Raw genomic sequence first — 27,280 nt, 5'->3', positions numbered from 1 at the left:
TATATTACATTAGGTATCAATAACATAGAGAAAAGTTGCAGAAATGCGATGATGACTTGCCAGTAATGAGTCAATGCTTGCAACACAAAATTATTTCAGATAGCTAATTAAGCAAAACACCATTGGCTTCCTAAATTTCAGAACTAGATGGTAAACTGCAGTGGTCTGGAGTTGTACAAGTCAAGTGCCACTTTAAGTGACATTTGAATTTTTTTGTCCTTTTAAGCATTGTAAGAATGCTGTGTGTGCACACATATGTCTGAGCCTTGGTGAGCCACTAATATTTAAAGTTTGTCTGTCAGTGAGAAAGGACTCCTGGTACCAGGGCTCTGTAAATGATTAACTGTCATTAAACTGGTATTTTTTTAACCTGTGCTAGAAAGAGAATGTAGGAGGGGGAAGCTGAGAAAATGCTCAGGTGATTAAAAAGAATTCAGTGTTTTTATTGGGTTTTTTTGTTTGTTTGTTTGTTTTTATCAAAAGAATAAGGTGACTGTGGAAAGAATTCTGAAAGGGAAAAGAAATGTAAATGAACTAGGGCATGTAATTCCTGTTTGCACATGGAATTCCTTTCCTGATTAGATTTTTAAAAAGCAAATTTTTGGAGGAGATAAAGGCCTGAGCTTTAATTACAGAGCTTGCAACTAGGGGGGAGGGAGGAGGAGGAGGAGGAGGAGGAGGAGGAGGAGGAGGAGGAGGTAGGAAGGAGCATGAGCTAAAATGCAGGGGCAGCAGTGTAAGATCTGGCACCTCTGACAGGAGGCAGGCACACCCTGCTTGTTTTTCAAGCTGCTGCACACCATAGCTGCTTCAAGTCAACTCAGAGGCAACCTTGAGAAGCAGACAAATCCGCATTGCTGCAGCTCCCTGCTCAACCTTGTTTCCCTGCACCTGCTGCAGGCACAGGTGGTGGCGGCAACAGCAGCAGCCTTGGCTGCCCTTGCCGGGATTGGGATTGGGAGGGAGGGAGCAAGCAGAGCGTTCCTGTCTGGAAGCAGCTCCGCCAGGACCCAGCCAGCAGTGATGCGTTGCTGCCGCATCTGACGTGGCTCCCTGTGAGAGCTTCTGGTAGTTCGAAGGCAATAAAAAAACCCCATGAGAACATCAGGCAGGGATCTGAGTGTGTGAAAGACCTCTTGAAAGGAATCTGTTATGGACAGAGAGCGTTTCTGGTGAAGGGACTGTTCCAGAAAGAGGAGCCAGCAAGGAGTATCGTATCCTGGAGGATTCTTCAGTGGCCTTTTTGGTATTGTTCCTTCCTTTCCCCCTGTGCACTATAAAGCACTGATCTTTTCCTTTGGAACTGCAGTCTCTGCCACTAAACTGGGAGGGAGAGGGAGAGGTCTTTTTCCCCCTCCGTCTGTGCAGGTGCTTCTGTTTGAATCGAAGATACTTCTTTTTGCTGAAACTCTCTTGTTGTGGTACTGCATAATATGCAGTTACCTTGCTGCAGGAAATACAAGAAATGAAAGAAAATAGAAAAATGGAAGGAAATTGTTCCTCAAAAGAAAACTGGAACAGGGAAGAGAACATTAAAATCACTTCAAGCCCTAGCCAAGATTGAGAAGACCACGAATCTCCTAGCTCCAGAGGAAAATACACTATTTTAAAAACTCCTCAGCAGTCATTAGCTATGAGCAGTTGTGGTGTTTCATCTGCATGCAGCTGGTAAAGGAAAGCTTTGGAGGGATGTGGGGGCACCGGCCTGTATGATGCCTGAAGACAGAAATGCTGGAGTCCGCAGCCCAGGTGCCTTAGCAGCAGCTCCTTTCATTCCTAAAACTACTTACAGGAGAATTAAACGGTGTTTTAGTTTCCGTAAAGGTAAGTTCATTCTGTTGCTGTGTTCTGCTTTGGTAATGAAACCATAGTTTCTGAAGAGTCAGGGGGGCTGTGTGTGCACGAGCAGATGAATGTACCATTATGAGTGCCCCAAAAAAGGGCATTTAAAAAATGCAGGTTCAGACGTTCCATGAATGATTTATTTACATCTTTGTTCATTTGTTTTTAGCTGATTCTGTCTCCTTACGTTGTAACTCATTAATGAGCTACCTGAGTGATGTGGGTTGAGGCAAGATTTTTGCAGAGCCTGTGAGTGAAAATCAGAGTAGTAGGGGGGAACATACCTGTCATGCTTTGACTTATCTCTTTGTCTGGCAGAACATCAGGGAAAAGCGTTTGGATTTGCATTTTATCTGTATGGGAGGAGGAGGGGGGAGAAGAGGAAGCAAAGCAACATGATAAGTGTGCATCTGTGCAGAAGATGTCTTTGAATTCAGAGGTTTCTGGTGAAGTGTGCTTTACAGTGCACTGTACTATTGCAAGTGCCGCATTGCCACTTCATCCTGCTGCCCTGAAGTCTGCCTTTGCCTTTCCACCATCTACATAAAGATGTTTAAAGCCAGTTTTCTTCTGAATTGCATGTATTTCTGTTTAAGCAGAGTGGCGTACTGGGGAGAGGAGGGCAAAGAGGAGGCTAGCTTTAAAAATATCTTAGCTGGAAGTGCTAGAAGGGAAACACATGTCTGAGGAAGAGAATCAACAAGAGGTATTAAGGTGGCATGGTGCTTGGGATGGGTGGGAAAGAGGACAAAAAGACTTGTGTGCAGGAAGAGGAGAATTGTTGATGCCTTAAAAACTGCTCTGGACAGAAAAGTCCAAGTGAAAGGGCTAAATTGTAATGTTGTTCTGAAGTGTGGTAAATGTTCTCACTCAGGGCTTACATAAATGCAATTATCTTCATCTCCTTCTCCTCCCTAAACTCTTCCTTCGTACTGCCATTTGTCCTTTTGCAAGCAGCTTTTTTGCTCACAAGACTCAGCAGTAATGTGGTGATGTCATTGCTGATGAGCATTGTCTGTGCAGGCAGTCAGAGGCAATGCTTTGAAATAAGGGCTCACAAACAATGAGAGACTCACTGCAGAATTACAGCAGAAATCAGGTATCACCTGTCTAAGAGCATTGAAAGCTCTTTGCCCCTGTATGCCCCCCCTGAAGCCTTTTTCCCTTGGTTGCTGGAGTTCAGTTCTGGAGACTGGGCAGGAGGATGTGGATGTGTCTGTATGCAGTGTGCCAGCACTTTTCAAGGTGCCAGTGTGAATTAGAGCTGTCTGTGCCCCGTTTATACAATTTGCCAATTGAGAAATGTTTGCAAGTTGAATAGAGTTGACTCACTGATAATTCCGCAGACAGCTGCCCTTGTGCCCAAAGGGCATCCTTGACCGCTTCAAGAAGAGCTTCACTGTATGTGAACAATATACTTTCACTGTATGTTCTGACACAGAAACTCTTAATTTCTAGAATTCCAAGTGAAGCTGCAGCACTTGGGGCAGAGACAGAAGCAAACCTAGTTCATGCTTGCATAAAATAGATCAGTTAGTTCTAACTGTGTAACATGATGCAGAAAATAAAAGGGAAAACCATTGGCTAGTCACTGCAAGAACTACGAGGGAATCATGACATTGTATGTTTAGGCAGAGACACATCGAAATCTCCACTAGTGACACATGCTGTAGAACCTTCCTGGAAATGCAGATCAAAGCTGCACTGTAATAGATGCTGAAAAATTAAATGTTGGACATGTTTGGAGGTAATGTCATAGGAGAAGTCAGTGGTCAGAGGGCAGCATCTGAACAGAGAGCCAAGCATCTCTAAAATCCAGGTTAGAGAAGATGCTCTGTTAGCACCATCACAGCAACCTCCTGTGATATCATGCAGAGTAGAGTCATAGATGGTTAGAGCTGGAAGGGACCTTTAAAGTTCATCCTGTCCAACCCTCGCTGTAGTAAGCAGGAACATCTTCAACTAGATCAGATTGCTCAGAGCCCTATCCAACCTGACCTTGAATGTTTCCAGGAATGAGGCACCTACCACCTCTCTGGGCAACCTGTTCCAGTGTTTCAGCACCCTCACTTGCACTTAGCATAAGCTGAGAAAACAGTAACTGAGGGTAACTTTGGCATGCAGTGGTGAGAACATTCAATAGCATGGTGAATTCAGGTGAGTAGAGTTTTGGAGGAGGAGCTGGCACTGGCCATGGCCAGAGAAATAGTGTAGGTCTGATAGGTTCCTGGTGATATTCTTGAAATTGCCTCTTTCCTTTCCAGCCTGTAGCTTGTTGTGCTCTTATTTCATAGGTATTTTTTTCTAAGCAGCAGCCTCTGGTGTGCAGCTGTGTTAAACGACAGGGCAGGAGTAGTTCATCTTACCTTATCTACTTCTGGGATCACACTGACTGTGGGTAGGAGAAGACCTGTAAAAAGAAAAATGAGTCAGGCTTGAAAAAATTTCTGCCACCACTGTTTTTTTGTGGTAAATTACAAAAACTACTTCCTGTAAATTACAAAATTCTGAAGAGAAGAGCAAAATACTCCCTGCTTTCATGCACTCAAAACAGCACCTTAGTGCTGGGGAATGCCATAACAGAAAGCTGATAAGAATTAATAATAATTTAAAACTTCATGTGTTATGTGTATGTGTGTTACATGGCCATGACAGCCACTGCATTGTGTTATTCCAGGACCATTGTTCCCAGGCCTTCTGTTGAAAGCTGTTCACCTGGTACAGCTGTCAGTAAATTTTCACTGTCAGTGAATTACTGATGTTGAAATGAAAGCTGCTTAAAATGCTGATTCAGATCCTAAGATGAGGAATTCATTTGACCTTAACTGACCCCTCATGATCAGTACAGCCCATAAACTCAGAACTTTTTTTGGAAGGACAGAGATCCTCTGCTGCCTGTTGAAAGAACATATGTACAGACTCTCTATTGAAAGCATCAGCCCTCTGTGCTTTATGCTGTCTGACAACTCTGTTTCATCTGTGTTGTTGAGGAGTGGTTTGGGAAAGGCAGAAGCCTTCTGGTTCAGTGGGTGCGTGGGCTGCCGCAGAGCTAGAGTGGCAGGTGGGCTTTTTCTACCTGTTCCTTATAAAACAAGAAGTCAGAACTGCTGCCCAGACCTTTTCTCCTTACTGAATGAGAAGCTTGGAGTCAACAGATTGGAGATGTGGCTCCTGCCTGTGTTCAGTTGCTTAGGAAATCATTGACTAATCGTGTTCTTTCAAAACATTCTCTTATCTGTGAATACATACCACTGAAAATGCCACAGTGCTTTCACAACTCTTGAGTAGACATACACTGAATTTGGATGGAGGATAGCAGTGTCTTTCATAGCCTTGGAAATTCAGTTTCTCAAAATGTTTACAAAACTTCTACTGCAGGAATTTTCTGGTTAATGAATAACCACTCGGCATGCCCTTTACTAACATGTGACTTTCTTCTTTGATGTTGTTCATGGTCTTGGCTTAATTGGAAATAGCTTTAAAGACCTACAAAGGCCCCTCTGAAAAAGCAATTCTGTTGATTAAATCTAATGACCAGTCACAACTGGAATCCTGTATGTTTACCTTTCGTATACCAGGTGTGGGGAGGCCAAGCTGCTACCATTCTGAATCTCAGGGTTTCTTGTTAGTTTTGTTTGTTTGTTCACCCTTTGGCACCCAAGGCTAAATGAAACCACAGGTCAGCATTTGTGCATCTGGTTTTTAGAGACACTGAGATTTAGGAGAGCTTTGGTTTGGATTCTAACATGAGTTATGAAGGTCTCTTATTTCCTTCTCCACAGAGGTGTTCTTGCTTAATTACTGCAGTGGAAATTTACTTATTAAAAAAGTCAGGTGAAGTCATCCCTGTGGTTTTGGTTATGCTCTAATATTCATAATTTGGACTGGTTTTTCCTTTCTTCTCTGGAAAGGAGATAGTAGTAATTACCAGGTATACCTGATAATGGTCACCATTACCTCTCTCTGCCAACCACTCAGGTAACTGTATGCTTGTAACCACAGTTCTTTACAGTATTGCCTTTGATTTGTAATAGTCAGTATCTTAGTCTTCATAAGCTATTATCCTGCAATATCTCAATACTTGGTTGTGACACAAGAGGGGATAAAAACTTCAGAAAAAGATATTAGAAGAAGGAGCACCTTACAAGGAAATTATTATGGTTTTTATTCCAAAACAGTGAAAACCACAACAGACACCAGGAATATGATGAACAAGGTAAAAGTTATGACAACATGATGTGGAAGTAGAGTTATCATGTTTCTGCCACTTCTGCACGGGGTAACAGAGTCCTTTTTCCATAAGGCATCAGCAAATCTATAATTTCCAGTGGATATTTATCATGACTGATTCTTTTCATGGCCAAGTGCTTTGCTTCCTGGTGCAGAGCTCTGCATTTTTTAGGTGAAGGAAATACTTCCTTTGTAGAAGTTCAGTCTAGACTTTGAAACCAAACCAAGCCTGCCTGAGTTCCAAAGGCAAACAAATGGGAGAATGCAGAGATGGTGTAAATGGTGACTTCCAAAGTACTTCAGGGTAGAGATGTGGTGATGTTCCATGAGACTTAGGTTTAGGTTATTACGTAGTTATCAGAATTACCACACTAGCTATGGCATTCCTAAAGTTCCTATGGAAAACCTCATGCCTGTGAGGTAGACATGGTATTATCACCATTTAAATAGATGGGGGACCACATGCTCAAGGCTTTATTTGACATCTGAGGATGCTGGGGCATACACCTACCCCTATGGCCGTGAAGATTATATGAGGGCCAGACATGATGCAGATGTATTCTGAGGACTGCATAGGATCTGAATCCAATCTGTCTTATCCAGGATGACTGCTGTAGTTATTCACTCTCTCCTCTCCTTCAAGCACTCTTAGATTTATGTATTTTAAGTGTCTCAATAAAATTCTCTTATTATGTTTTTGCAATCAGTAGTGGAAGTAGTTCAGTATTTAAACTTAAAGGAACCAGAACTGTGAAATTTTAGACTCTAATACTGGTTACCTCTTCATCATATCAGGTTTTATTTTTTCTTTAGATACAAGGTTTTTTAAGGTTTTCTTCATTCAGTATCTATGATTTGCTTCTAAAATACAGAACCAAGTTTGTCATATCCATTTAATGTATGTCATCTTTCATTTGTGAATCACATGTTAGGTTCTATTTGTCTTAAAAATATTGCATGATGGTAGTTACAGACATCTTAATGCTTTATGGTTGCCACCTGCTTTCAATACATTTTGTGTTGTGGTGCATCGATAATTTATAATAATACAGGGATAGGTTTTGCTCCCACTGCACAAAATGGCCTTGTTCTCATATTCTTCATCTATTAGACATTGTTTGGAAGCCAGTTCCAAAATGGAGAAGAAAAAAAACCAAAACAAAACCCAAAAGAAAACAGTATCCCAAAAATGTACTGTAGAAATTTAGGCGTTATGACTACAGTGTCATTATTAATAGGAATTTCAAACCAGTCTGGTAGGTTTGGGAACTTCCTCTGCAAATATAAGCAGCAATATGCACATTACAGGTTAAATAATGTTAGCATAGAGAGAAGAAAGTATAGGCAATAGCTTATTCATATACTGATTTTACTGTCAGAGTTGTAATTGTACACCATATAATTGGAATATCCTATCTTATACTGATAATTTTGTTTGAAAAGAGACAAAACCTCTTGTATTTAAAATTAAGAGATCTCATTGGTCCTTGAAGGGAAATTCAACGAAGAATGGCCGAGTCCTACACCTAAGAAGGAATAACCCCAGGGAAACAGCTCTGTGGAAAGGAGCTGAGAGCCCTGAGGACGGTAAGCTGGACATGAACAAGCAGTGGACCTGGCAGCAAGGAAGGTTTGGCAGCAGTCAGGGCAGTATCAGCAGAAGCAGGGCCAGCAGAGAGAGAGAAATGATTAGCCTGCTCTGTTAGGCATTTTTTAGACCATCTTCCATATATTGTGTCCATTAAAAACAAATCAAACAACAACAACAAAAAAACAACCAACCAAAAAACATGGGGAAGGGTGGAGATAAAACTGGAGAGAGTTGAGCAAAGGACCATCAAGGTGCTCAGGAGCTAGAACACATGCCATTTGAGGAGTGGCAGAGGAAGTGGAACTTGTTAAGCCAGCAGAAGGGACAATTTTGTGGGGCACTGAACTTCTTGAATATTAAGCAGGTCTTTGAATTCTGCTAACTCCCATAAACGCAGATTCCTTAAGTGACTTTCAGAGGACCTTCCTCCTTAATTCTACTACTTTCAGAAGGAGGGTCTAGAAAATGGAGGGACTTGAGGATTTCTTCCTTGTTGATCAGCAGCCACTGTTCAGTCAGGCAAATACAAGAAACCTAAATTAATTTCTAATACTCTTGCCATCCCCATAGGCATTTTGCAGGAGTTTAGGAAGGTATTCAAGAATCAACACAATCACTGGTCAGAGCCAGCATGGCTTCATGAGGGGAAAGTCCAGCTTCATTTCCTTTTTCATGTGGGAAAACTTATTTAATAATTAGATCCTAAACTATATTTTTAATTAATTGGCTTTCCATGTGTAAAGGTAATGTTTATTTGCCATAGTTTCACTACAGGAACTACTTGGGATTTTTTTATACATACTTAGGCATGAACCAAAGAAGGTAGAGATGCGTATCACTTTTGAATTTGAAGTCTTGTGATGGAAAATACTGCTTGTAGCTTCCCAAATCTATTTTCTGTGCTTATGATCTGTAAAAGAAGTAATTTGCAGTATTTTATTTTAAATAATGCATTGTGGTAATGTCAGCATTCCATGAGAAATTGAGCATTTTATTCTTAAGAAAGGAGTAGGTTAATTGTCCATGCATTTAAATGATCCATAAATTTTGTGGTTTGCAGTGGGAGACAAAGGCTTCTCAAATGTTTTTATGAATTTCCACCAAGTCATGTCCCTTTTTAACACAGGTATCTTTGGCCAGAAGCTGGAAGACACTGTACGATATGAAAAGCGATATGGGAACCACCTGGCTCCTGTGCTGGTGGAACAGTGTGTGGATTTTATCCGACAGTGGGGGCTAAAGGAAGAAGGCCTTTTTCGACTGCCTGGGCAGGCTAATCTTGTCAAGGAGTTACAGGATGCGTTTGACTGTGGAGAGAAGCCTTCTTTTGACAGGTAAAGTCCTCCAGCTGTCCCCTGTTCCTTGAAGCCTAGCCAGTGTTGGAAAACAGTGAGGGAAAACTAAAGCAACCAATATGGTTGGTAAACAAGCTTCAACTTTATTGTGCAGTAACTTTTTCTTATATAGTGTTTCTGTGACCACACCCCGGCCACCCCACATCAACATAACGTTTTATTGGACACCCAGTGTGTTTACCTGTAGCACAGCGAATCCCTGGTGCAGATAGCACAGGATTATGGGCTGATCTAATTGGCCCCTCAAACATGGGGTTGGGCACAGCAAAGGGGTCACACCCCCTACCTTTTGGGGAACATTCGAGAGCATTCTACAACAAGCCAGGGCATGATCTGCTATATTGGCTGACCTGTGGTGCTGTAAAGCACATTCTAGCAACAGACAGAATGATTTTGTAGGGTTTTTATGTTTTCTGTTATCACTCTAAAATGTCGTCCTTTTTCTTTTTTTCTTTCTGACTTTGCTGTCTGATTTCAAAGTATTTCTGGAGTGATTTCAAAGTGTTCCATTTGTGAAAAACTGGTTGAGGAAAAGTATTTTTTGACAATAAAAAATATCTGGATTGCCTTGATCATAGTGTATTTTGAGATACAGTGGCAATGATGGCATTTTGTCAAAGGAAGAATTTCTCTCATCACCAATGTTCTGTTACCTCTAAAACTGACTGGAAGGGAAGTCTGTTTCAGTGTAGTCCCTTATAATTTTGGGCCTTCAGTCATAAAAGTCACTATGGCTGTAATAATAAATTGACGTGGTTTTGAGGTCCAGGTCCAACTTTCCAACTTGTATTCCAATATTTTTGTAGTTTTGTAAAGCTCATGTGAATTTTCTGGGCCAAGGAAAAATCCAGTACTGTCCATACAGATGTATGTGACTTTTGTCCAGTTTTTGTAAAACTGCTTTTTTGTGCAAGTTCCATTCTCCTATAAATATTGATGCCACAAGCCCACATGTTCAGTGTGCAATTAGAGAAACAGAACTAGTAGATCAATGAATGCCACAGAGGCTTTTTAACTCTGATCAGAATTAATATGATGGTATTGAAATTTCAATTCAAGAGACAGTTCAAGAGTGGTTGCCCTTGGTGCGTGCCCTGAGTGACACCTGTTATTACACCTCCAAAATGTAATCAGGATACTTCACTCCAATTGAGAGTGTAATGTTAATTAGGAGGAAAGACAGGTTACCAACATTTTGTTGGACCTTTGACTCTTATAATGTGAGTAACGGGAAGAAAAGCTGAGCTTGATCTTTTAGTGCAAAACCAGGCCATCATGAACCTGATTTTTGGAAACGGTTTACCTCCCTTGCTTGCTGATTTCTATTAAGTGAGCAAATTTGTTATGCATGAAGGTATGCATACTACAGATGGCAGACATGCAGAGCTGTTTTATTTCCTACACTTTTTTTAGAGAAGTGTTGAGAATTTACAATTGTCTGAAAAGAAAAGTGAATTGTTTTCTGATGAGGTTTATTAGTTTCTCCTCAGAAGGTTAGAGTTAGGATAATTGACCAGAAAATAGCTCTAAGGAGCCAGACACCTGTGGGAGATGACAGTGTTAGCTGATAAATGTTTGTTCCATACTCGTTGGCTGTTCAAATTAACACATAATTTAATTTTAAAAGGTAAAGAATAATCCATTGGATATGTTTTCCTTACTTGGACATAAAAATAAATACTATTGGTCATATCTCTGACACAACCTCTACCAGAGATACAAATAAGTGAATGATAGAAATATAAAGTTATTTTTTTCTGTGCTGTCAAGCCAAGTAATTGTAGAGGAAATCAAGTTGCTTAAGAAAACTACTCACTCCCAAACTCCAGGAAGGTGATGTGTTGAACAACCCACTGAGAGGTACAGGTTGAAGGAGAAACACAAGATCTACCTATTACAAATAAATGAGATCAGGGCTCACCCATATAAATTTAATTTTTTTTTCAAGGTTATCTTGCAATGTCCGAGGTACATACTAATGAGCTCCAGAAGTAAGCATGCCAGCTGAGCTTCAACAGATTAAATGGAGGAAAGATTTTACATGATAGTTCTGGGAAGAATGCATATAATCTCTACTACAGTAATTAGAAACATCAGCAGGACGTACCTATAAACCACTGGTCCTGCAGTTCTGCTTCCAAAGCTGAGAAATTATAGAACACTGATCTTGGATGCCCGTGTGTCTCGTTATGAAGGATACTGTTTCTGTTAACTTCTTCACATTTGAGTTTGGAGAGATGATTTAGGTGTAGCAATAGTCCAGAAGCCAGGTGGACATAAATTTTTTTCTGCTCTCTGCCATTTTTTCTATTGGATGTGTACTTTTTTCCTCCACCTTTTGTTCCATTTGTAAATTTTAGAGATGAATAACAGAATTACCTTGGTTGGAAAAGACCTTTCAAGAATCCAACTGTTAACACTGACATGTACTATGTCTATACAACTCTTAAATACCTCCAGGGATTAAGGCAGCCTATTCTGATGCTTGATAACCCTTTCAGTGAAGAAATTCTTCCTAACATCCAGTCTAAACCTCCCCTGGTGCAACTTAAGGCCATTACCTCTTGTCCTATCACTTGTAACTTCATTGAACAGATGGATCCCCACCTCTTCACAACCTCCTCTGAGGCAGTTGTAGAAAGCAATAAAGTCTCCCCTCAGCCTCCTTTTCTCCAGGCTAAACAACCCCACCTCCCTCAGCACTCCTTGTAAGACACATGCTCCAAACCCTTCATCAGCTTCGTTGCCCTTCTTTGGACACATTCCAGTAGCTCAATGTCCTTTCTGTAGTGAGGGGCCCAAACTGCACACAGCACTCAAGGTGTGGCCTCCCCAGTGCCGAGTACAGGGGTAAGATCCCCCCTGCTCCTGCTGGAGAGGATGCTACAACCCAGGATGCCACTGGCCCTCCTGGCCACCTGGGCACACTGCTGGCTTATGTTCAGCTGGCTGTCAGTCAGCACCCCTGGGTCCATGCATTCTTTCCCTCCAGCCACTCCTCCCCAGGCCTGTACCACTGCTGGGGGTTGTGGTTGAAATGCAGTACCTGACATTTGCTTTCTTGAAACTCATGCAGTTGGCCTTGGCCCATCCATCAAACCTGTCCAGATCCCTCTGGAGACCTCCTTACCCTCAGGCAGATCAACACTCCCACCCAGCTTAGTGCTGCCTAGAGATTTACTAAGGGTGCACTCTATCCCCTCATCTACATCACTGATAAAGATATTGAACAGGAGTGGCCCAGCACTGAGCCCTGTGGAACACCACTTGTGACCAGCTGCCACCTGGATTTAACTCCACTGACCACAACACTTTGGGCCCTGCCATCCAACCTGGTTTTAACCCAGCAAAGTGTATGCTTATCCAAGCCATGAGTAGTCAATTTTTCTAGGAGAATACTGTGGGAAACTGTGTCAAGCGCCTTGCTAAAGTCAAGATAAACATCCACAGCCTTTTCCTGATCCAATAAGGGGCTCACCATTTCACAATGTTTTCAGAATGCCTGTGTCATTACCTAGTTTGGGAGTAAGTGTTCATTGTTCTGAATAAAAACAAAATCATTTGATGCAGCCTGTCTAGCAAGTTGGCCATGATATAAAAGTGGCCAGAATATGAATCATAGAATGTCAAGTTGGAAGGGACCTCAAGGATCATTTTCTCCAACCCTTCTAATACTACAGTTTATATGAGATGTCTCAGCATGCTGTAGAGCTGAGACTTAAAACTTTCCGAAGTGGGGGCATCCACCACTTCCCCTGGGAGACCATTCCAATGTCTGACTGTCCTCAGGGGGAAAAATTTACCTTTTGTGTCCAATCGGAATCTCCCCAGGAGCAACTCGTGCCCATTGCCCCTTGTCTTGTCCATGTGATTCCTTGTAAACAGGGAGTCTCCATCTGCTTTGTACCCACCTTTAAGTACTGAAACATCATAATAAGGTCTCCCATAAGCCTTCTCAAGGCTTAACAAACCCAGCTTTCATAACCTCATGCTGCAGGTGCTCCAGCCCTCTGATAATTCTTGTGTCCCTTCTCTGGACCCTCTCCTGCCTGTCCTAATCCTTTTTGTACAGTGGGGACCAAAACTGAGCACAGTACTCCAGGTATGATATAACAAGCACTGAGTGAGGTGATGACTTCTTTATCTCTGCTGGGGATGCCCTTGTTGATGCAGCCCAGCATCCTGTTGGCTTTATTTGCTGCTGCAGCACACTGCTCATGTTGAGCCTGTTATCCAGCAAGAGTCCCAGGTTCCTTTCCACAAGGCTGCTCTCTAGCCAAGTGGATCCCACTCTGAACTCCACTCTTGCATTGTGCATTTCCAGGTGGAAGACCTTGCACTTCTGTACCCTGAACTTCATGAAGTTCCTGTTAGCCCACTTCTCCAGTCTGCCTAGGTCATCCTGGAGGGTGGCTCTCCCTTCTGGGGTGTCAGCCTCTCCACTCATCTTGGTGTCATCAGCAAACTTCATCAGGGTGCTCCTGATCCCAAAAATGCTATTGTAGAGGAAAGAAAAAAAATACGTACATTAGGAATCCATGCTTACTTTCTTTCATGAATCTCCAGTTCCCTGTGCTTAATCTGTAATTATACTTTACTATTTGTCAGTAGTCAGGTCATGCAAAATCTGCCTAGGTTCTATTTATTAATTTATATTTTGCCTGGTATCATGCTTCAATAAAAAAGCTTTTTGCAGTTGGAACCGAACTGACTTTTTTGTTGATGGAGCACAAAACACAATGGAATCCAGGTCAACCTTCTGCAGTGGTGCCAGGTCACAGGCTGTGACCAAGAGAAAGAGTAGCTACTGTCATCCATGTTGGACCTAATACAAACAGCTTATGTTACAGTAGTTTTTCATACTGATACTTTTTCTGATAAGTGCTTGCTTGCAGTCTTGAAAAGGGAAGGTGCATCTGCTAGAACTGAAAACCTGAAAATGCTGAGGCTTTTTGTGTGAAGAAAAAAAAAGCAAAACTGAAAAACTGTATGTCAGTTTAAAGACAAAAATCAGAAAATACCTCACTCCCTCTGCATGTGCCTGCACATTCTGTGAAATATACTTTGAGAACTTAAGCGTGCAATTAGGAAATCATGTTGGCCGCTACTTGAAATACCCTAGGTACTACCAGTACAGTTCCACCTCTATGTAAAATTGTTTCCTCTGTGGAATTCATTTTGCTTGTGCTTGGGGTATTTGCTTCTCTCTGCTTGTGTGGCTTATATTTTAAATTTAAATTCCCTCATCTTACCTTACATCTCATACCTGTACAGTTGTACAAAGAGGATCATGTTTTTTCTGTAAAATAAGCGTAGCAAATATGGCATTGCATAAAGGCTTGTTCTACAGTTTTTACCTAGAAGGACTACAAAATTGGATTTCTCTTTTTATATTACCTCTTTCCATTTGCTGTTTGTTACAATTACTACCAAGTAATATGACAGTGACGATTGCTCAGGAGCAAAAAATGCTCGAGATGTCACTGAGACAAATATTAATAATCATGTGATTGATTTATATGGCTTGTATTTTCATAACTACTATCAGTGATTTATGTAGTCCAGTACTTCACAAGAGCTGGAAGTTACATAGCTTACCTGCCTGTGTATGCCCAAGAGAGAAGAAAATCACATAAAAGTGTATTTAGCAAAACAAAATTTGTATTATATTGTCTGATGGGTGTGAATTACTCTAAAAAAGAATACAATATATCATAGGAGAAAATATTACTGCTAGTCACTATTGCAATCATCTGAGAAGAGGGTATCCAACTGGCAGTGTGTGATACTTGGCAAATGCTAACTACTATTTACTGGAGCCCAATAATCCAGACTGTAGAACTGTTATGTTCCTGTGCATTTAATCATTGGGGTTGTTGAAGCAAGGTAAGGCAATGATCAGGATGGTTCTAATTTAATATCCTCAGGGTGTGAACAAGCACATGCACAATTCTTTCTTTCCTCCAGAGATAAATAATGTTTAAAAAAATTTGGTGAATGCAAGAAATTGGACCTGTCTCAGGGGGGCTGCAGTCTGCACTGGCACTGCAAAGATTGCAGTTATTCCTTGTCTTGGAAATCACTGGTTCTGAAAATTGTTCTTTTATTTTCCCAATATAAGACTGTACATAAGAATTACTTTGTTTAGAAGCAGATAATTTCCTATAAGGAAGGGACTTTATTCCTTTCCTAGAGGAAAAGTGCAGTAATCCCAAAATAAAACATTTTTATGTGAAATGAAGTCTTTACTAGAAATCTTTTTTGGACCAAACACAAGTGGCCTTAGGCCTGTGAAAATTCCTATTTATTTTTGGCTGTTAACAGGCTTCATTCCCTGATCCTCTCAATCTGCTCATCAATTGTGTCTCTGGAGACACTTCCACTTCCTTTCTAATTCCAGGCCTCTAACCAGCTAGCAGGAGTCACCTCTGCTTATGGTACAATTTAAAAGACCTAGTCTAACTATTAAATACGTGTTTGAAAACACATTTGTAACATGATGGAAGGGTCATTAAATCAATTTAATTGTTGTCCTGCTGTAGGAGAGCATGTTTGTAGTTATTGGCAGCGAATGAACACTGTAGTTGCTTCTCATTAATTTCAGTTTCAGAAATGGAGTTGGTGTGTCAGCTGTGATTAAAAAAAAATAGAGGTAGCCATGTATTTAATTTGCCAAAGGTGAATGACTTTTCGTATGTGGTCACCTTTAAGAGAGGATGACATTTTGTTTCTTAGTGTAAGTCTTGGGAATGTGTTTTTTAATGCATCCTTACCAAGGGTTGCAAGATTTGTGGCTTTGTCTTCCAGTAAACAAGAACAGGTAGCTTATTTGTGGTGTTTTTCCATGTTTTATGTATGCTTGCAATCCCTGCAAAACCTTGCAGAAACTTCAGCCTTTCTGAACAACCTCTCAAATGATAAAAGGTTGAATATTCATTGAAGTTGGTTGATTTATTTTTTTTTCACGATGGGAACCTATCTGTTTCTTAGGACTCTGACAACCTTATCTGAAGTCACTTGTGTCTCTCTTTAAGGATCTATAATTTGTCTTTTCATTTGTCTGCCCTAAGCTGCTGTCTTCATTGCTGCTTTTAAAGAATCACTATCTAACCTGATCTAATTAGCTACTATTATAATTACTAAAGCACGTCTTACTTGGAAGTAGAGTCTGTCAGTCTTTAGTAGTCCTTGAAGTGCTTATTCCCTGAATAGGTCCCGGTAGGTAGCATGGATTGCGAAAATCATCAGCACAAGAGCAAATAAACAGGATACATGCTTGATTTATTTCTCTGTCTAAGCAGAAAAATAACAATTAAGATCAGTGTTAAGTTAGAGCCAGGCTCTTGTGGCAGCAAGGAGAGGAAGACAGACAACTCAGGGCTTAAAGTGGTAAATACTTTCTTATATGTTTTCCAAGCTGCAGGCAAAATTACAGCTGTTACTTAGATTAAGCATGGTACTGTCTGTTTAGAGATGCATTCTATAGGAAAATTATACAGAGACTGACACTAATTTGGGAGGGAGTGTTGATCTGCCTGAGGGTAGGAATGTTATACAGAGGGATCTTGACGGGATGGATCAACGGGCTGAGGTTAATTGTATGAAATTCAACAAGGCCAAGTGTTAGATCTCAACAACCCCATGCAACATTACAGGCCTGGGGAAGAGTGGCTGGAAAGCTGCCCAGTTGAAAAGGACCTGGGGGTGTTGTTCAGCACCCAGATGAATATGAGCCAGCAGTGTGCCCAGGTGGCCAAGAAGGCCATCAGCATCCTGGCCTGTATCAGGAATGGTGTGTCCAGCAGGAGAAGGGCAGTGATGGTGCCCCTGTACTCAGCTCTGGTGAGGCTGCACCTCGAGTGCTGTGTTCAGTTCTGGGCCCCTCGCCACAAGAAGGACATTGAGGTGCTGGAGTGAGTTCAGAGAAGGGCAACCAAGGTGGGCAAGAGGAGACCTTATTGCTCTCTACAACTAGCTGAAAGGAGGTTGTAGTTGGTGGAAGTTGGTCTCTTCTCCCTAGAAACAAGCCAAGAGGAAATGGTCTCCAGAGGAGACCTCCTCCATCAGAGGAAGTTTACAATAGGTACTAGAAGAAACTTCTTCACTGGAGGAGTAATGGAGCACTCACTGGAATAGGATGCCCAGGGGGGTGGTTGTTAATCACCATCCCTAGAGATGTTTAAATGACATATAGATGTGGTGCTTGGTAATATGGATTAGCACTGGACTTGGTGGAGTTAGGTTAATGGTTGGGCTTGCTGATCTTAAAGGTCTTTTCCAGCTAGACCCACTCTGTAATTTTGAATTTTCATCCATGTCATGGTTTAACACTGGCCCGGCAATTAAACCGAGTAACAGACGCTCTCTATTAATCTCTCTCTCCTCCTTGATAAAGAAAGGAGAGAGAATAAGGGAGAGAGACTTATGGGTTGGAAACTAAACTACACAGCTTTAATGAAACAGTAATGATAAATAGGAAAAATTAATAAATACTTACAAATATACAGGAAAATTGATACCACGTTCCTTCCCCCCTCTTCCCCCAATAACTCTCACGTCACCACTGAGGCTGCAGGGCAGCCCTGGGAAAATCCAGGCTGGACTCCTGGAGTCAGCAGCAGTTGGGAGCTGGAGGCAGGAACACACAGATATGGGCTGGCACGGATCAGGAGCAAAGGCACAGGAAAATGACGGAATCCTCCCAGGATGCCAAAGGAAACAGGGAACAGGTGAAGGTAGGGAAAGGGCAGGAAAGGCAGGAAGCCGGAAGCTGGAAGCTGTCTTGACCCTCGTGATCCCTCAAATTTATACTGAGTATGACATGTATGGGATGGAATACTCTATTTGGTCAATTCTGGCACCTATCTTGTCTGTTCCTCCCCAAAGAAGGGCTGCAGGTGAGACCTCTTTATTCCTTCTGGAGGGCAAAATGTTCCCCAGAGCTGAGCAGTGTCCTTGGCTCTGCATTCCAGTCTCTAACCACGAGTATTGTGTCCAGTTCTGGGCCCCTCAGTTTAGAAAGGATATCGTGGTCCTGGAGCAGGTCCAAAGGAGGGCAGCTAGGCTGGTGAAGGGACTTGAGCACAGATCCTATGAGGAGAGGCTGAGGGAGCTGGGGCTGTTCAGCCTGGAAAAGAGGCTCCGAGGAAACCTCATCACTCTCTACAGCTCCCTGAAAGGAGGTTGGAGCCAGATGGGGGTTGGTCTCTTTTCCCAGGCAACTCTCAGCAAGACAAGAGGGCACGGTCTTAAGTTGTGCTGGGGGAGGTTTAGGTTGGATATTAGAAAGAATTTCTTTCCAGGGAGGGTGATCAAGCATTGGAATGGGCTGCCCAGGGAAGTAGTGGATTCTCCATCCCTGGAGATATTTAAAAAGAGACTGGATGTGGCACTCAGTGCCATGGTCTAGTAACTGCAGCAGTAGTGGATCAAGGGTTGGACTTGATGATCTCTGAGGTCCCTTCCAACCCAGCCAATTCTATGATTCTATGATTCTAACAGTAACTATAAACATCGAGTGTTACCAGTCCTAGAAGCAGACACTGTCTGAGAGACTTGCTGTTAATTTCAGCAAGTGCAACTACTTACAAGAGACTTAGCTGAAAGCAAAAGTATAAGACAGAAAATCACCTTTATCCTGGCCCAAACCAGGACAATCCCTATAAAGGGGAAAGAAAATCACGTAGACTATTGAACCAGTCAGAACCAGACAGACTCTGTCTCTCATGTTTCCAAGACTGTGATCTGTGACACATCTGAAATGATGGAGCTGTAGTTCTAGTAATTAGAGGAGGTACTTCTACACAAACTGTGTGGAACGTGTTGTTCTCCTTTGTTTTACTACCGGAACTTCTGAAATTAATTGTAGCCTCACAGCTTGTTGTATGTACTTTATGTAAACTGTTTATGTGTCATCATAATAGAGCTATTTTTGGCACAGCATGTATCATTTTCTAATATGACCTTGTCCTGCTAATATTTCTGAGAATCTATGAGGAGCTTGTTGGCTTTGGGCTCTGAAATGCTGGCTCCAGCTCTCTGACTACTGTCTGCTTGTCTAAGTTTGAGGGTTATGGCATAGATTTTTGGTGATTTTTGGCCATCAGTAATTTTTGCTTCTGGTAGAAAGGCTGAAAAACTCCAGGCAGTGAGATCAGTCTGACAGCCACTTCCACAGTGTCTGTGGTATCACAAAGGAAAGTGCTGTCAAAACAGCAGTGTCATGGGAAGTATTAATGCTTGAGTTCAGATGAAGAGGGCTTTGAGTATGTGTAGTCTGATGTCTAATGAGAGGCTGTGGTACGCTTGCATTTGTAAGCATTTGCATGGGAAGTGGTGGAGTGGGGGATGCCCCTCTGGAACCATATCAACAGTAATGCAGTATGAATCTTTTTAGCAAGGTAAGTAATCTATTTCATCCTCTTCCTGCAGGACATGCTAGAGTAGACTCTCAGCTTGCTGCTACTTTTTGTGGTGCATTAAATTTTCTGCTTTGTCATGCCATTCCTGGCTTGCAGTTACTCATTATGCACATAGAGAAAGTCCACCTCAATTAATAAGGATTGTTCCAATTTTGATAAAATAGGATTTTCTGCTGAAATTAATATGTTCTATTTTAATACTTCCTAATGAACACTTTTAATCACGTTAATTATGAATGTGTAATGGTGAAGCCCTTCCATGGTAGGCTGTCGAATAGCAGAAGAAATACCAAGATAGGTAAAATAATTAAATTTTTTGAGCTGCAATTTGTTTTAGAATATAAGTAAAACCAGGTTTATAAGTAAAATCAGATTTGCAGGGATAAATACTGTCTTGTCTTAAACTTATCAGTTGTAGCTAGAAGAACAAGTTGTAGGTGGAGGGCAAGGTCCTCTAAGACACTGGAAGGATTCACCTCTTATGAACGACACAGGTGCTGGCAAGGCAGATATGTAATTGCTGTTGGTTGACTTATACTGTGGATAGAACACTGCAGACCAGAAAGGTAAATAAATGGTCCTGGTCCTCAAGAGAGCTTGCAGTTAAACATCCCTTTGCAACTCAGGTGTCCTCGGTGGCTAAAGTGTGCTTGATGGTATTTGTGGACTGAAACACATACAGATGAATTATAACCAAAGTCTGCATTTTTTAATTTTTCCTCTATATTTTAAAACAAAAGTTGAAAACAATTATAATAGACTTCCACATCTAAACAAGTGTCAGATTATATGAAACACTCTATTAGTTACCTTATTATAAACTTTATAGTTTTTATACCAGTATTTACATTGCAAGAAATAATTTTTTAGCTTTTGTCTAGATGCTGCTAAATTCAATTAAATATCCTATTATTAAAAGATTTTTATTCCATATGTCTGTGTATGTATTAATTCTTGTTTATGCTGCCAAAATCTTGTGGCAATTTCTGCATAGATAGATTGAGTCCTAAGTACAGTGCTAAATTCCCGTGCAGTCTAGGAAAAAAAAAACTTAACACCTTTTCAGATTCTTACTTTGCAGTCCCACCATCTTGTGGCAAACTGCAGTGTTGCCATAGCGTTTGGTTGGGAGATGCAAGTAATAATAAAAAATAAATATATAATTAAAACATTGTGAATGCGTGCCTAAATGGAGCCTGGGTTTCTAGCATCAGCCCCAAATGCACCTTTTCATAGACTTATATGCAGAATCTACTTCAGAAGGTTAGAACACAAGACTTCTTACTGTTTCTTGCTCCTCAGCATCCTCCCTTCCTATTTCTCTTTCAGTTCTTCCTTGGCAGAGCCACAGTTTTTAGCACTCAGCTAACCCCTCACAGTGATAGTCCATAAGTACTTCACACTGGAAAAAGGAAGTTTATAAATGGCATCAGTTTCCAGGGCTTTTGTGCCCTTCTTCAGTCTTTTTCTCTTCCATCTGTTGTGTCCTCAAGAATCAAATGACTACTTCACACTTAAGGGACTGGTGTAAAATTATTCTTCTGTACTACATGAAGTATGATCCTGGCAGTACAAAGGCAAGGAAAGTGATACTGCTGGGAGACTTGTGTGCTAATTTTTAATTGTTTCTTCAATAATTACAGAATCACACAGAATCACCAGGGCTGGAAAAGACTTCTAGGATCATTGAGTTCAACTGTCAACCCAGAAAAAAAACCAGTGCCACTAGAGCATGTCCTGAAGTGCCATGTTTTTAATACCTCCAGCGATGGAGACTCTACCACCTTTCTGGGCAGGCTGTTCCAGTGCCTGACCACTTTCTCAGTAAAGAAATTCTTCCTAATATCTAGTCTAAACCTTCCCTAGCACAACTTGAGATCAGTTCCTCTAGTCCTATTCCTATTTACTTGAGAGAAGAGGCCAACACCCACCTCACTCCAACCTCCTTTCAGGCAGTTGTAAAGCATGAGAAGGTCTTCTCTCAGCCTCCCCTTATCCAAACTTAACAATCCTGGTTCCTTCAGCCTCTCCTCATAGGACTTGTTCTCTAGCCACTTCATCGGCTTGGTTGCCCTTCTCTGGACACACTCCAGGACCTCAGTGTCCGTGTAGTGAGGAGCTCAGAGCTGAAAACAGTACTCAATGTGTGGTCCCACGTTTCTCATACTAAACCTGTTTGAATCTTGTATTTTGCAATGGCCTTTAGTTTTATGCAAATAGTCTCTGGAAAGATGTGGTTCAAGGCCTGGGGAGTTCCATTATTTAAATAAAGAAAATAGTAATAATAAAATCTTCAGGAAGACCATCATTGCTGAGCAATCAGAGTTACATTCTCTGGAGATTGAAGGCCTGTGCTTCCTTTCCTGCTGCACTGCAGGGTGATGTCCTAAGGCTCCCAGTTCATGTCTGCTCTCAGATCTCCTTCAGAGTCTGACTAGCATAAGTCTTTGCCTCTGTGTTTGCTTTTTGCTTTCCTGATGGACCAACAACTTTGGAAACCTGTAAAATTCACTTCTTAGATAAGATCCTTAGATAAGGATGAGTAGTGGCACCTGTGTGGCTATGCATGCCATAGTTGTGCTCTGAAAACAAGCACTGGTGGCAAAAAGACGTGTAAGCACCTACCTGGGAGACTGTTGTGGTCTGGGTTTTAAGCACTGGCTTTGTGCAGCTTGTGAAGAGTTTTGCTAGCCAAGATGTCAAGAAGAACTTCATTTCACTTAGTTTGCAACTGGATTGATGACAGGTAGAAGGCAGAAGGGCCAAATATAGCTAGCATTTGAAATCTCATAAAATAGTACAACTATATCTCATGCATAGTAAAGTTCCTTCCATAAGTTATATATGCACCCAAGGAGCTGGGTAGAGTAAACACAGGATTCCCTTTTTTCATCAAAGCTAGTCTGCAAGTGGAGGGTTGCAGTCAAGGGAATAGAATTTAACCCTTACTTTAAAATGTGGATTTGCATTAGTCCTTTGTTTATAGAATTTTCTAGGAAAATGCTTTTGGAATTTTGTGTGGGAATGATTCCTGAATGGAATAGAAAGGTTTTCTGGGAATTTATTTTGAGGAAGGCGGTGGTGGCTAACATCTGAATACATCTGGTGGTTTATCACTTCTCTTTTTCTGTTTTGGCTTAAATTACTCATACCATACCACATTAATCCAAGGTTGTTTTCAACATTTGTGTTAAGATTAAACTTAGTAAAAGCCATAAGTGTCTTAACAGGTCATTCCAAAATAATGATTAACATGCCTCTAGCAAAGTTTTAAGCGTGCCAAATAGCAGCAGTTTCCTTTGAGAGACTTCGAGTTTAAAAAATGTTCCAAGGGTGAAGCCTTCAAAGAAAAGGAAAATACACAATAAGGAATAGTGTAGAATTTCTTTCTGCATTTTTCTGTTTCTTGTGAATGAAATTAGCATAATTTACTATGTATTTTTTTGATTTTTCAGAAGTCAGATGAACAGATAGCTTGCTGTATAAGCCTTTATCTGAACCAAGGAAGGCACATAGAACATTCCAATAAGGACTTGAACAAATGCATAAGTATCTAAACCCAGAGATAGTCAGAAGTAATGCAAGAGAGATTTCTTTGTACCAATCTGTGTGTTTTGTCTATTTCTACTTACTTGTTTTCAGAGAAGTATTCCGAAGTTACAGTGCAACTTTACAAAGCACAGAAACATTTAAGCAATTTTTATTGCATACTCTAAACTTGACTTTGATCTTTCTCCCATCTTCTTATTTTTAGTATGCTTGATATACAGCCTAGGCACCTACCAGCTGTATCAAAAAAATCTCTTAAGTTTCTGCAACGGTAATTGTGAAAAAGCATATGTTATACCAGGTTTTTGACTGTCAGCCCTGTTGTGCTAGCATTTAGACATACCTGAGTTTGGTGACTTGCAGTGCCTTCATTAACTTGGTACAGGACAGAGCTAAAAAACCTCCCCATATGTTTACAGTTCTGTGTGTAAAGAACACACAGGCTTTTGGTGTAACAGTGCAGCTAAAAGGCACAGTAGTCATTTTGTGGGAGCCCATAAGAAAAAAATTGCATGCCAGGGACAGAACCGTAATTGAGATGGGGAAGTTTCAACTGAGCACAGGTGATTTGTAGGGTTTCCTTTCAATCTTCATTACTTAATCAGTATTAACCAGTGCAGATGGTGATACAGTGGAATTCAGACATGATGGGCATGTTTTGGGAGCTGAGGCCACCTCTGGTAGGAGAATAATCCCCACTGTATGAACATAAAGCCTGGTTTCTGCCTTAAATGAAAGTCAATTAAGATGGATTTTGCATGTCTGATGTGAGATGCCCATCACTGAAAGCCAAGATGTTCTCAATACCTGTGCCTGCAAATAGGATCTTAAGTGTAATTCTTAATAGTAATAAATGAGTGGAGTTGACAGACTCTTGCCTGCAGGTATTCTAAATATGTAGGAAAAAAAACTAACAAAACAAAACCAACCAGCAAACAGATTACACATACTGTTGGTAAGTAAAATCTGGTGTGATAATGGACAAGTGTAGGTTTTTAGCTTGTCAGTCTCAATGTATAATCCAGATTCACAGTAACAACTTCTTGTATTCCAACCCAACAGCAATACTGATGTACACACAGTGGCATCGCTACTTAAGCTGTACCTCAGGGAACTCCCAGAACCAGTCATACCATACACAAAATATGAAGATTTTCTTTCCTGTGCCAAAATGCTCAGCAAGGAGGAAGAAATGGTGAGTTGCCAACTTGAGTAAGATGAAATAGAAGGCTGGCATGTTGTAACCTGGTCCAGTTTTGAGGAGAGAAGCTGATGATTACCTCTTCTAATTTAACATGTGCATCTATAAATCAAAGCTGTTATATGTAAATCGTTGCCAGCTAGGTAATTTGGAAGTTCAGGTAATGTTGTAGAGCATGCCTTAGCTCTAGCTATAGGTCTGATTCTGGTGTGGCCGAGAACTTAGTCAAATACCCAACAGTTTCTCATACTAGTCTGAATACTAGCTCAGACCAGAACTGTTTCTGGAAGTCTAATGCTTATTATCAGCGGGAGGAGAGAGAGCTGCTGGTGAAAAAACAGACAGAGTGAAAGAGAAGAGAAAGACAGGATGAAACCAAGTTATTTATTTACTTGTTGTTTTTATCCAGAGCTAATCTTTGTTAGCCAAATCCCATCTGAAATGGGCTCTACAAGCTTTCCTGATGGTACAGTTTCATTTATGTCTTGTAATTGGAATTACTGACTTTTTTTTAAAATCGCTGGTAAAATGCTAAGAAAATGTAATTCCCCGCTCTCTCCTTTTTTTTTCTTTTTTTTTTTTTTTTTTTTTTTTTTTTTTCCTTTTCTTTTTTTTTTTTTTTTTTCTTTTTTTTTTCTTTTTTTTTTTTTTTCTTTTTTTTCTTTTTTTTTTTTTTTTCCTTAAACCACTTTAAGGCCCTGAAAGAACTGGAAAAGCAAGTAAAGAGCCTGCCAGCTGTTAATTATAATCTGCTGAAATATATCTGTAGGTAAGTGCCCTTGCAAGAATATCACAGTGGTATTTATAACTGTGAGCTGACAGACAAACCTGTCTGTGAATGTGCCCTGAGGGAAAAGCATTACCACAGTCAGAGGATTGGTAAACTTAAGTGAATGCACTAAAAATAACAGGTTTAATGCATGACTAATTATTAATTTGCTCTATCAAGGTGCACAGCTATGACTTTCCTTCCATAAGCAGGCCACACTGAGCAAGAAATGCAAGAAGATAGTGAATATATTTGCTTCTCTTTATAGGACCCTGGTTTTCCCATTTCTAACTGCAGTTATTGGCTTTGGCTGTGCAGTCCTGAAGCATGGTATTCATGAAAACTGTGTATATGTTATATATATATATATATATATATATATATATATAAAGCGGTTTCATGGATACATCTAAGATATTAAAAAAAAACCTCTTAAAAAAAAGTCTTAAAAAAGAAGTCTTAAACAGCTGCATTTTGTGAACATAGAAGCTCCCAATATATATATTAAAAAATAAATTAAAAGAATATAAACATATTTTTCTTTAATTGAGTGTTTGCATTTTGAGGACATTTTATTAGCCAAGTAGTTGATTAACTATGCTGGAGAAAGTTGCCATCCTCAATGGAATTATCTTATAATCAGTCCAGATTGAGATTTAAATTTTGTTATCACTGTATCATTATGAAGAAAACCTGACGAAGTTGAGGAGAATACCCTTTCAATGGGTTCCCTGAGGATCTGGAATGGAATACTTGAACCATATTAAGAGACCATTATGAGCATTGACTGACTTTATCGATTGATTTATTTTTATAATTTATTTTATTTCCTTTTTACATGCTCTTTAAATGCCTCTTTCTTTCTCACAGATTCCTTGATGAAGTACAATCTTACTCAGGTGTAAACAAAATGAGCGTGCAGAATCTGGCTACTGTTTTTGGCCCCAACATTCTTCGTCCCAAAGTGGAAGATCCTGTGACCATCATGGAGGGTAAGCTTACTGTACCTAATTTGTAACAGAAAGAAGGAATGTCTTTACATTTATTAATAGTACATACCAGTCTATGCAGTATATGCAATTAAGTTCCATGTAGCTGTTTTATAGGCATGTAATTCTTCATCCTAAGTGAACTTATGGGTTAATTTTTGCAGGTTAGTAGAAAAGTGACGTTGCATGATTGTGTTGTCCTGGCAACTTCACCAAATATGTACTTTTTTTCTAAAAGTCCCCTGCAAATATGACCTTCTTATTCAGCATGTATGGTTGTAGTGGAGTTCATATTTTAACTGTGGTTCATACAGATGAGAAAAAGTTAGTACAGTTCATTATGCAGTGACCTGTGTAGAAACCTCCACAAGGCAGAGGTATATTATATATGTTCTGCACAACAGTGATCAAATTGTTAGCTGCATTCTGTTATTTACAGCAATGTATAGCTTTAGCATTTTGCTGTGATTAAGACAAATATAGGGCCATGAGACTCTCCTTCTGTAATTTTCTCCCAGAATTAATCTTTGTGAATTGAATTCTTCATAATGGCACCTTTTTTCCCCTCCAAACACTTTTTCCATAGTATGTAGGATTTCCTTAACTTTCACAGATACAAGGGCCATATCTGAAAAATGACCTTGCACTGAAAAATTTACTAAAACTCAAAACCAGAGCATTCATAGTTTATTTGAGAACATTTGGATTTACTCTTTTTCTGTGAGTTTGATTCTTTTTCTCTTCCCCAGATACAACAATTGCCCATATGCTTTGTTCGTTTACTTGTTTTTCTTGTTTCCTCCTTTTTCATTTTGATTCTTAACATATTGGCTGTGGTGTTGTGTACAGAAACTTCTTTGTACTCCTCCCAGGCTACCTTTTCTTCCTTCTTGTTGCCCTAAGCATCTTGAATTACATCATTTTGTGGTCCCTGCAGCCAAAGCTGCCCTTGAGCTTCACATTCCCCACCAGCCCCTCCTTGTTGGTAAGAACAGGGTCCAGCAAATCTTCATTTGGGGCCTCCCCCTCATGTCTGTACATACTTGTCTCAAATGCACTATAACTACTTTATCAGGTTTGGTAGGTTTTTTTGTTTTATTTTTTTGTTTGTTTGGTTTGGGGGGGGTTGTTCGTTTGTTTGGTATGGGTTTTGTTTGTATTTTGGGGTTTCTTGGGGGGGTAGGTTTGTTGTTGTTTGGAGTTTTTGGTTTTTGGCTATTTTTTTTTTTGTTAACTTAGGCAGAAAGGCAGATAATGTTTTTCCACTTCTTGAAAGGCTGCTTATCAACAGCCCTAGTGCTAAAATGATGATGGCTGCTATAGGAAATGGCTT

The 27,280-nt window shown here is 40.5% G+C and overlaps 1 protein-coding gene across 7 annotated transcripts in view; it reads left to right on the top strand.

Annotated features, from left to right (window-relative positions):
• ARHGAP24 (Rho GTPase activating protein 24) overlaps positions 1-27,280 on the top strand; it is a 143,498-nt gene that overhangs the window by 111,124 nt on the left and 5,094 nt on the right. For 5 of the 7 annotated variants that reach the window (XM_008501790.2, XM_030450596.1, XM_030450595.1 and 2 more), the window contains 4 exons: positions 8,790-8,997; positions 24,051-24,183; positions 24,885-24,958; positions 25,829-25,950. In XM_008501790.2, the coding sequence (XP_008500012.2) occupies positions 8,790-8,997; positions 24,051-24,183; positions 24,885-24,958; positions 25,829-25,950 (537 nt within the window). Of the gene's footprint in view, positions 1-756; positions 1,825-8,789; positions 8,998-24,050; positions 24,184-24,884; positions 24,959-25,828; positions 25,951-27,280 lie in introns of those variants that run through there. The other 2 variants (XM_030450599.1, XM_008501791.2) reach the window with 2 other exon arrangements.

The sequence above is a fragment of the Calypte anna genome, chromosome 4B, assembly GCF_003957555.1.
Source record: "Calypte anna isolate BGI_N300 chromosome 4B, bCalAnn1_v1.p, whole genome shotgun sequence".
NCBI classification, from domain to species: domain Eukaryota; kingdom Metazoa; phylum Chordata; class Aves; order Apodiformes; family Trochilidae; genus Calypte; species Calypte anna.
This window is presented reverse-complemented; position numbering and strand designations above follow the sequence as displayed.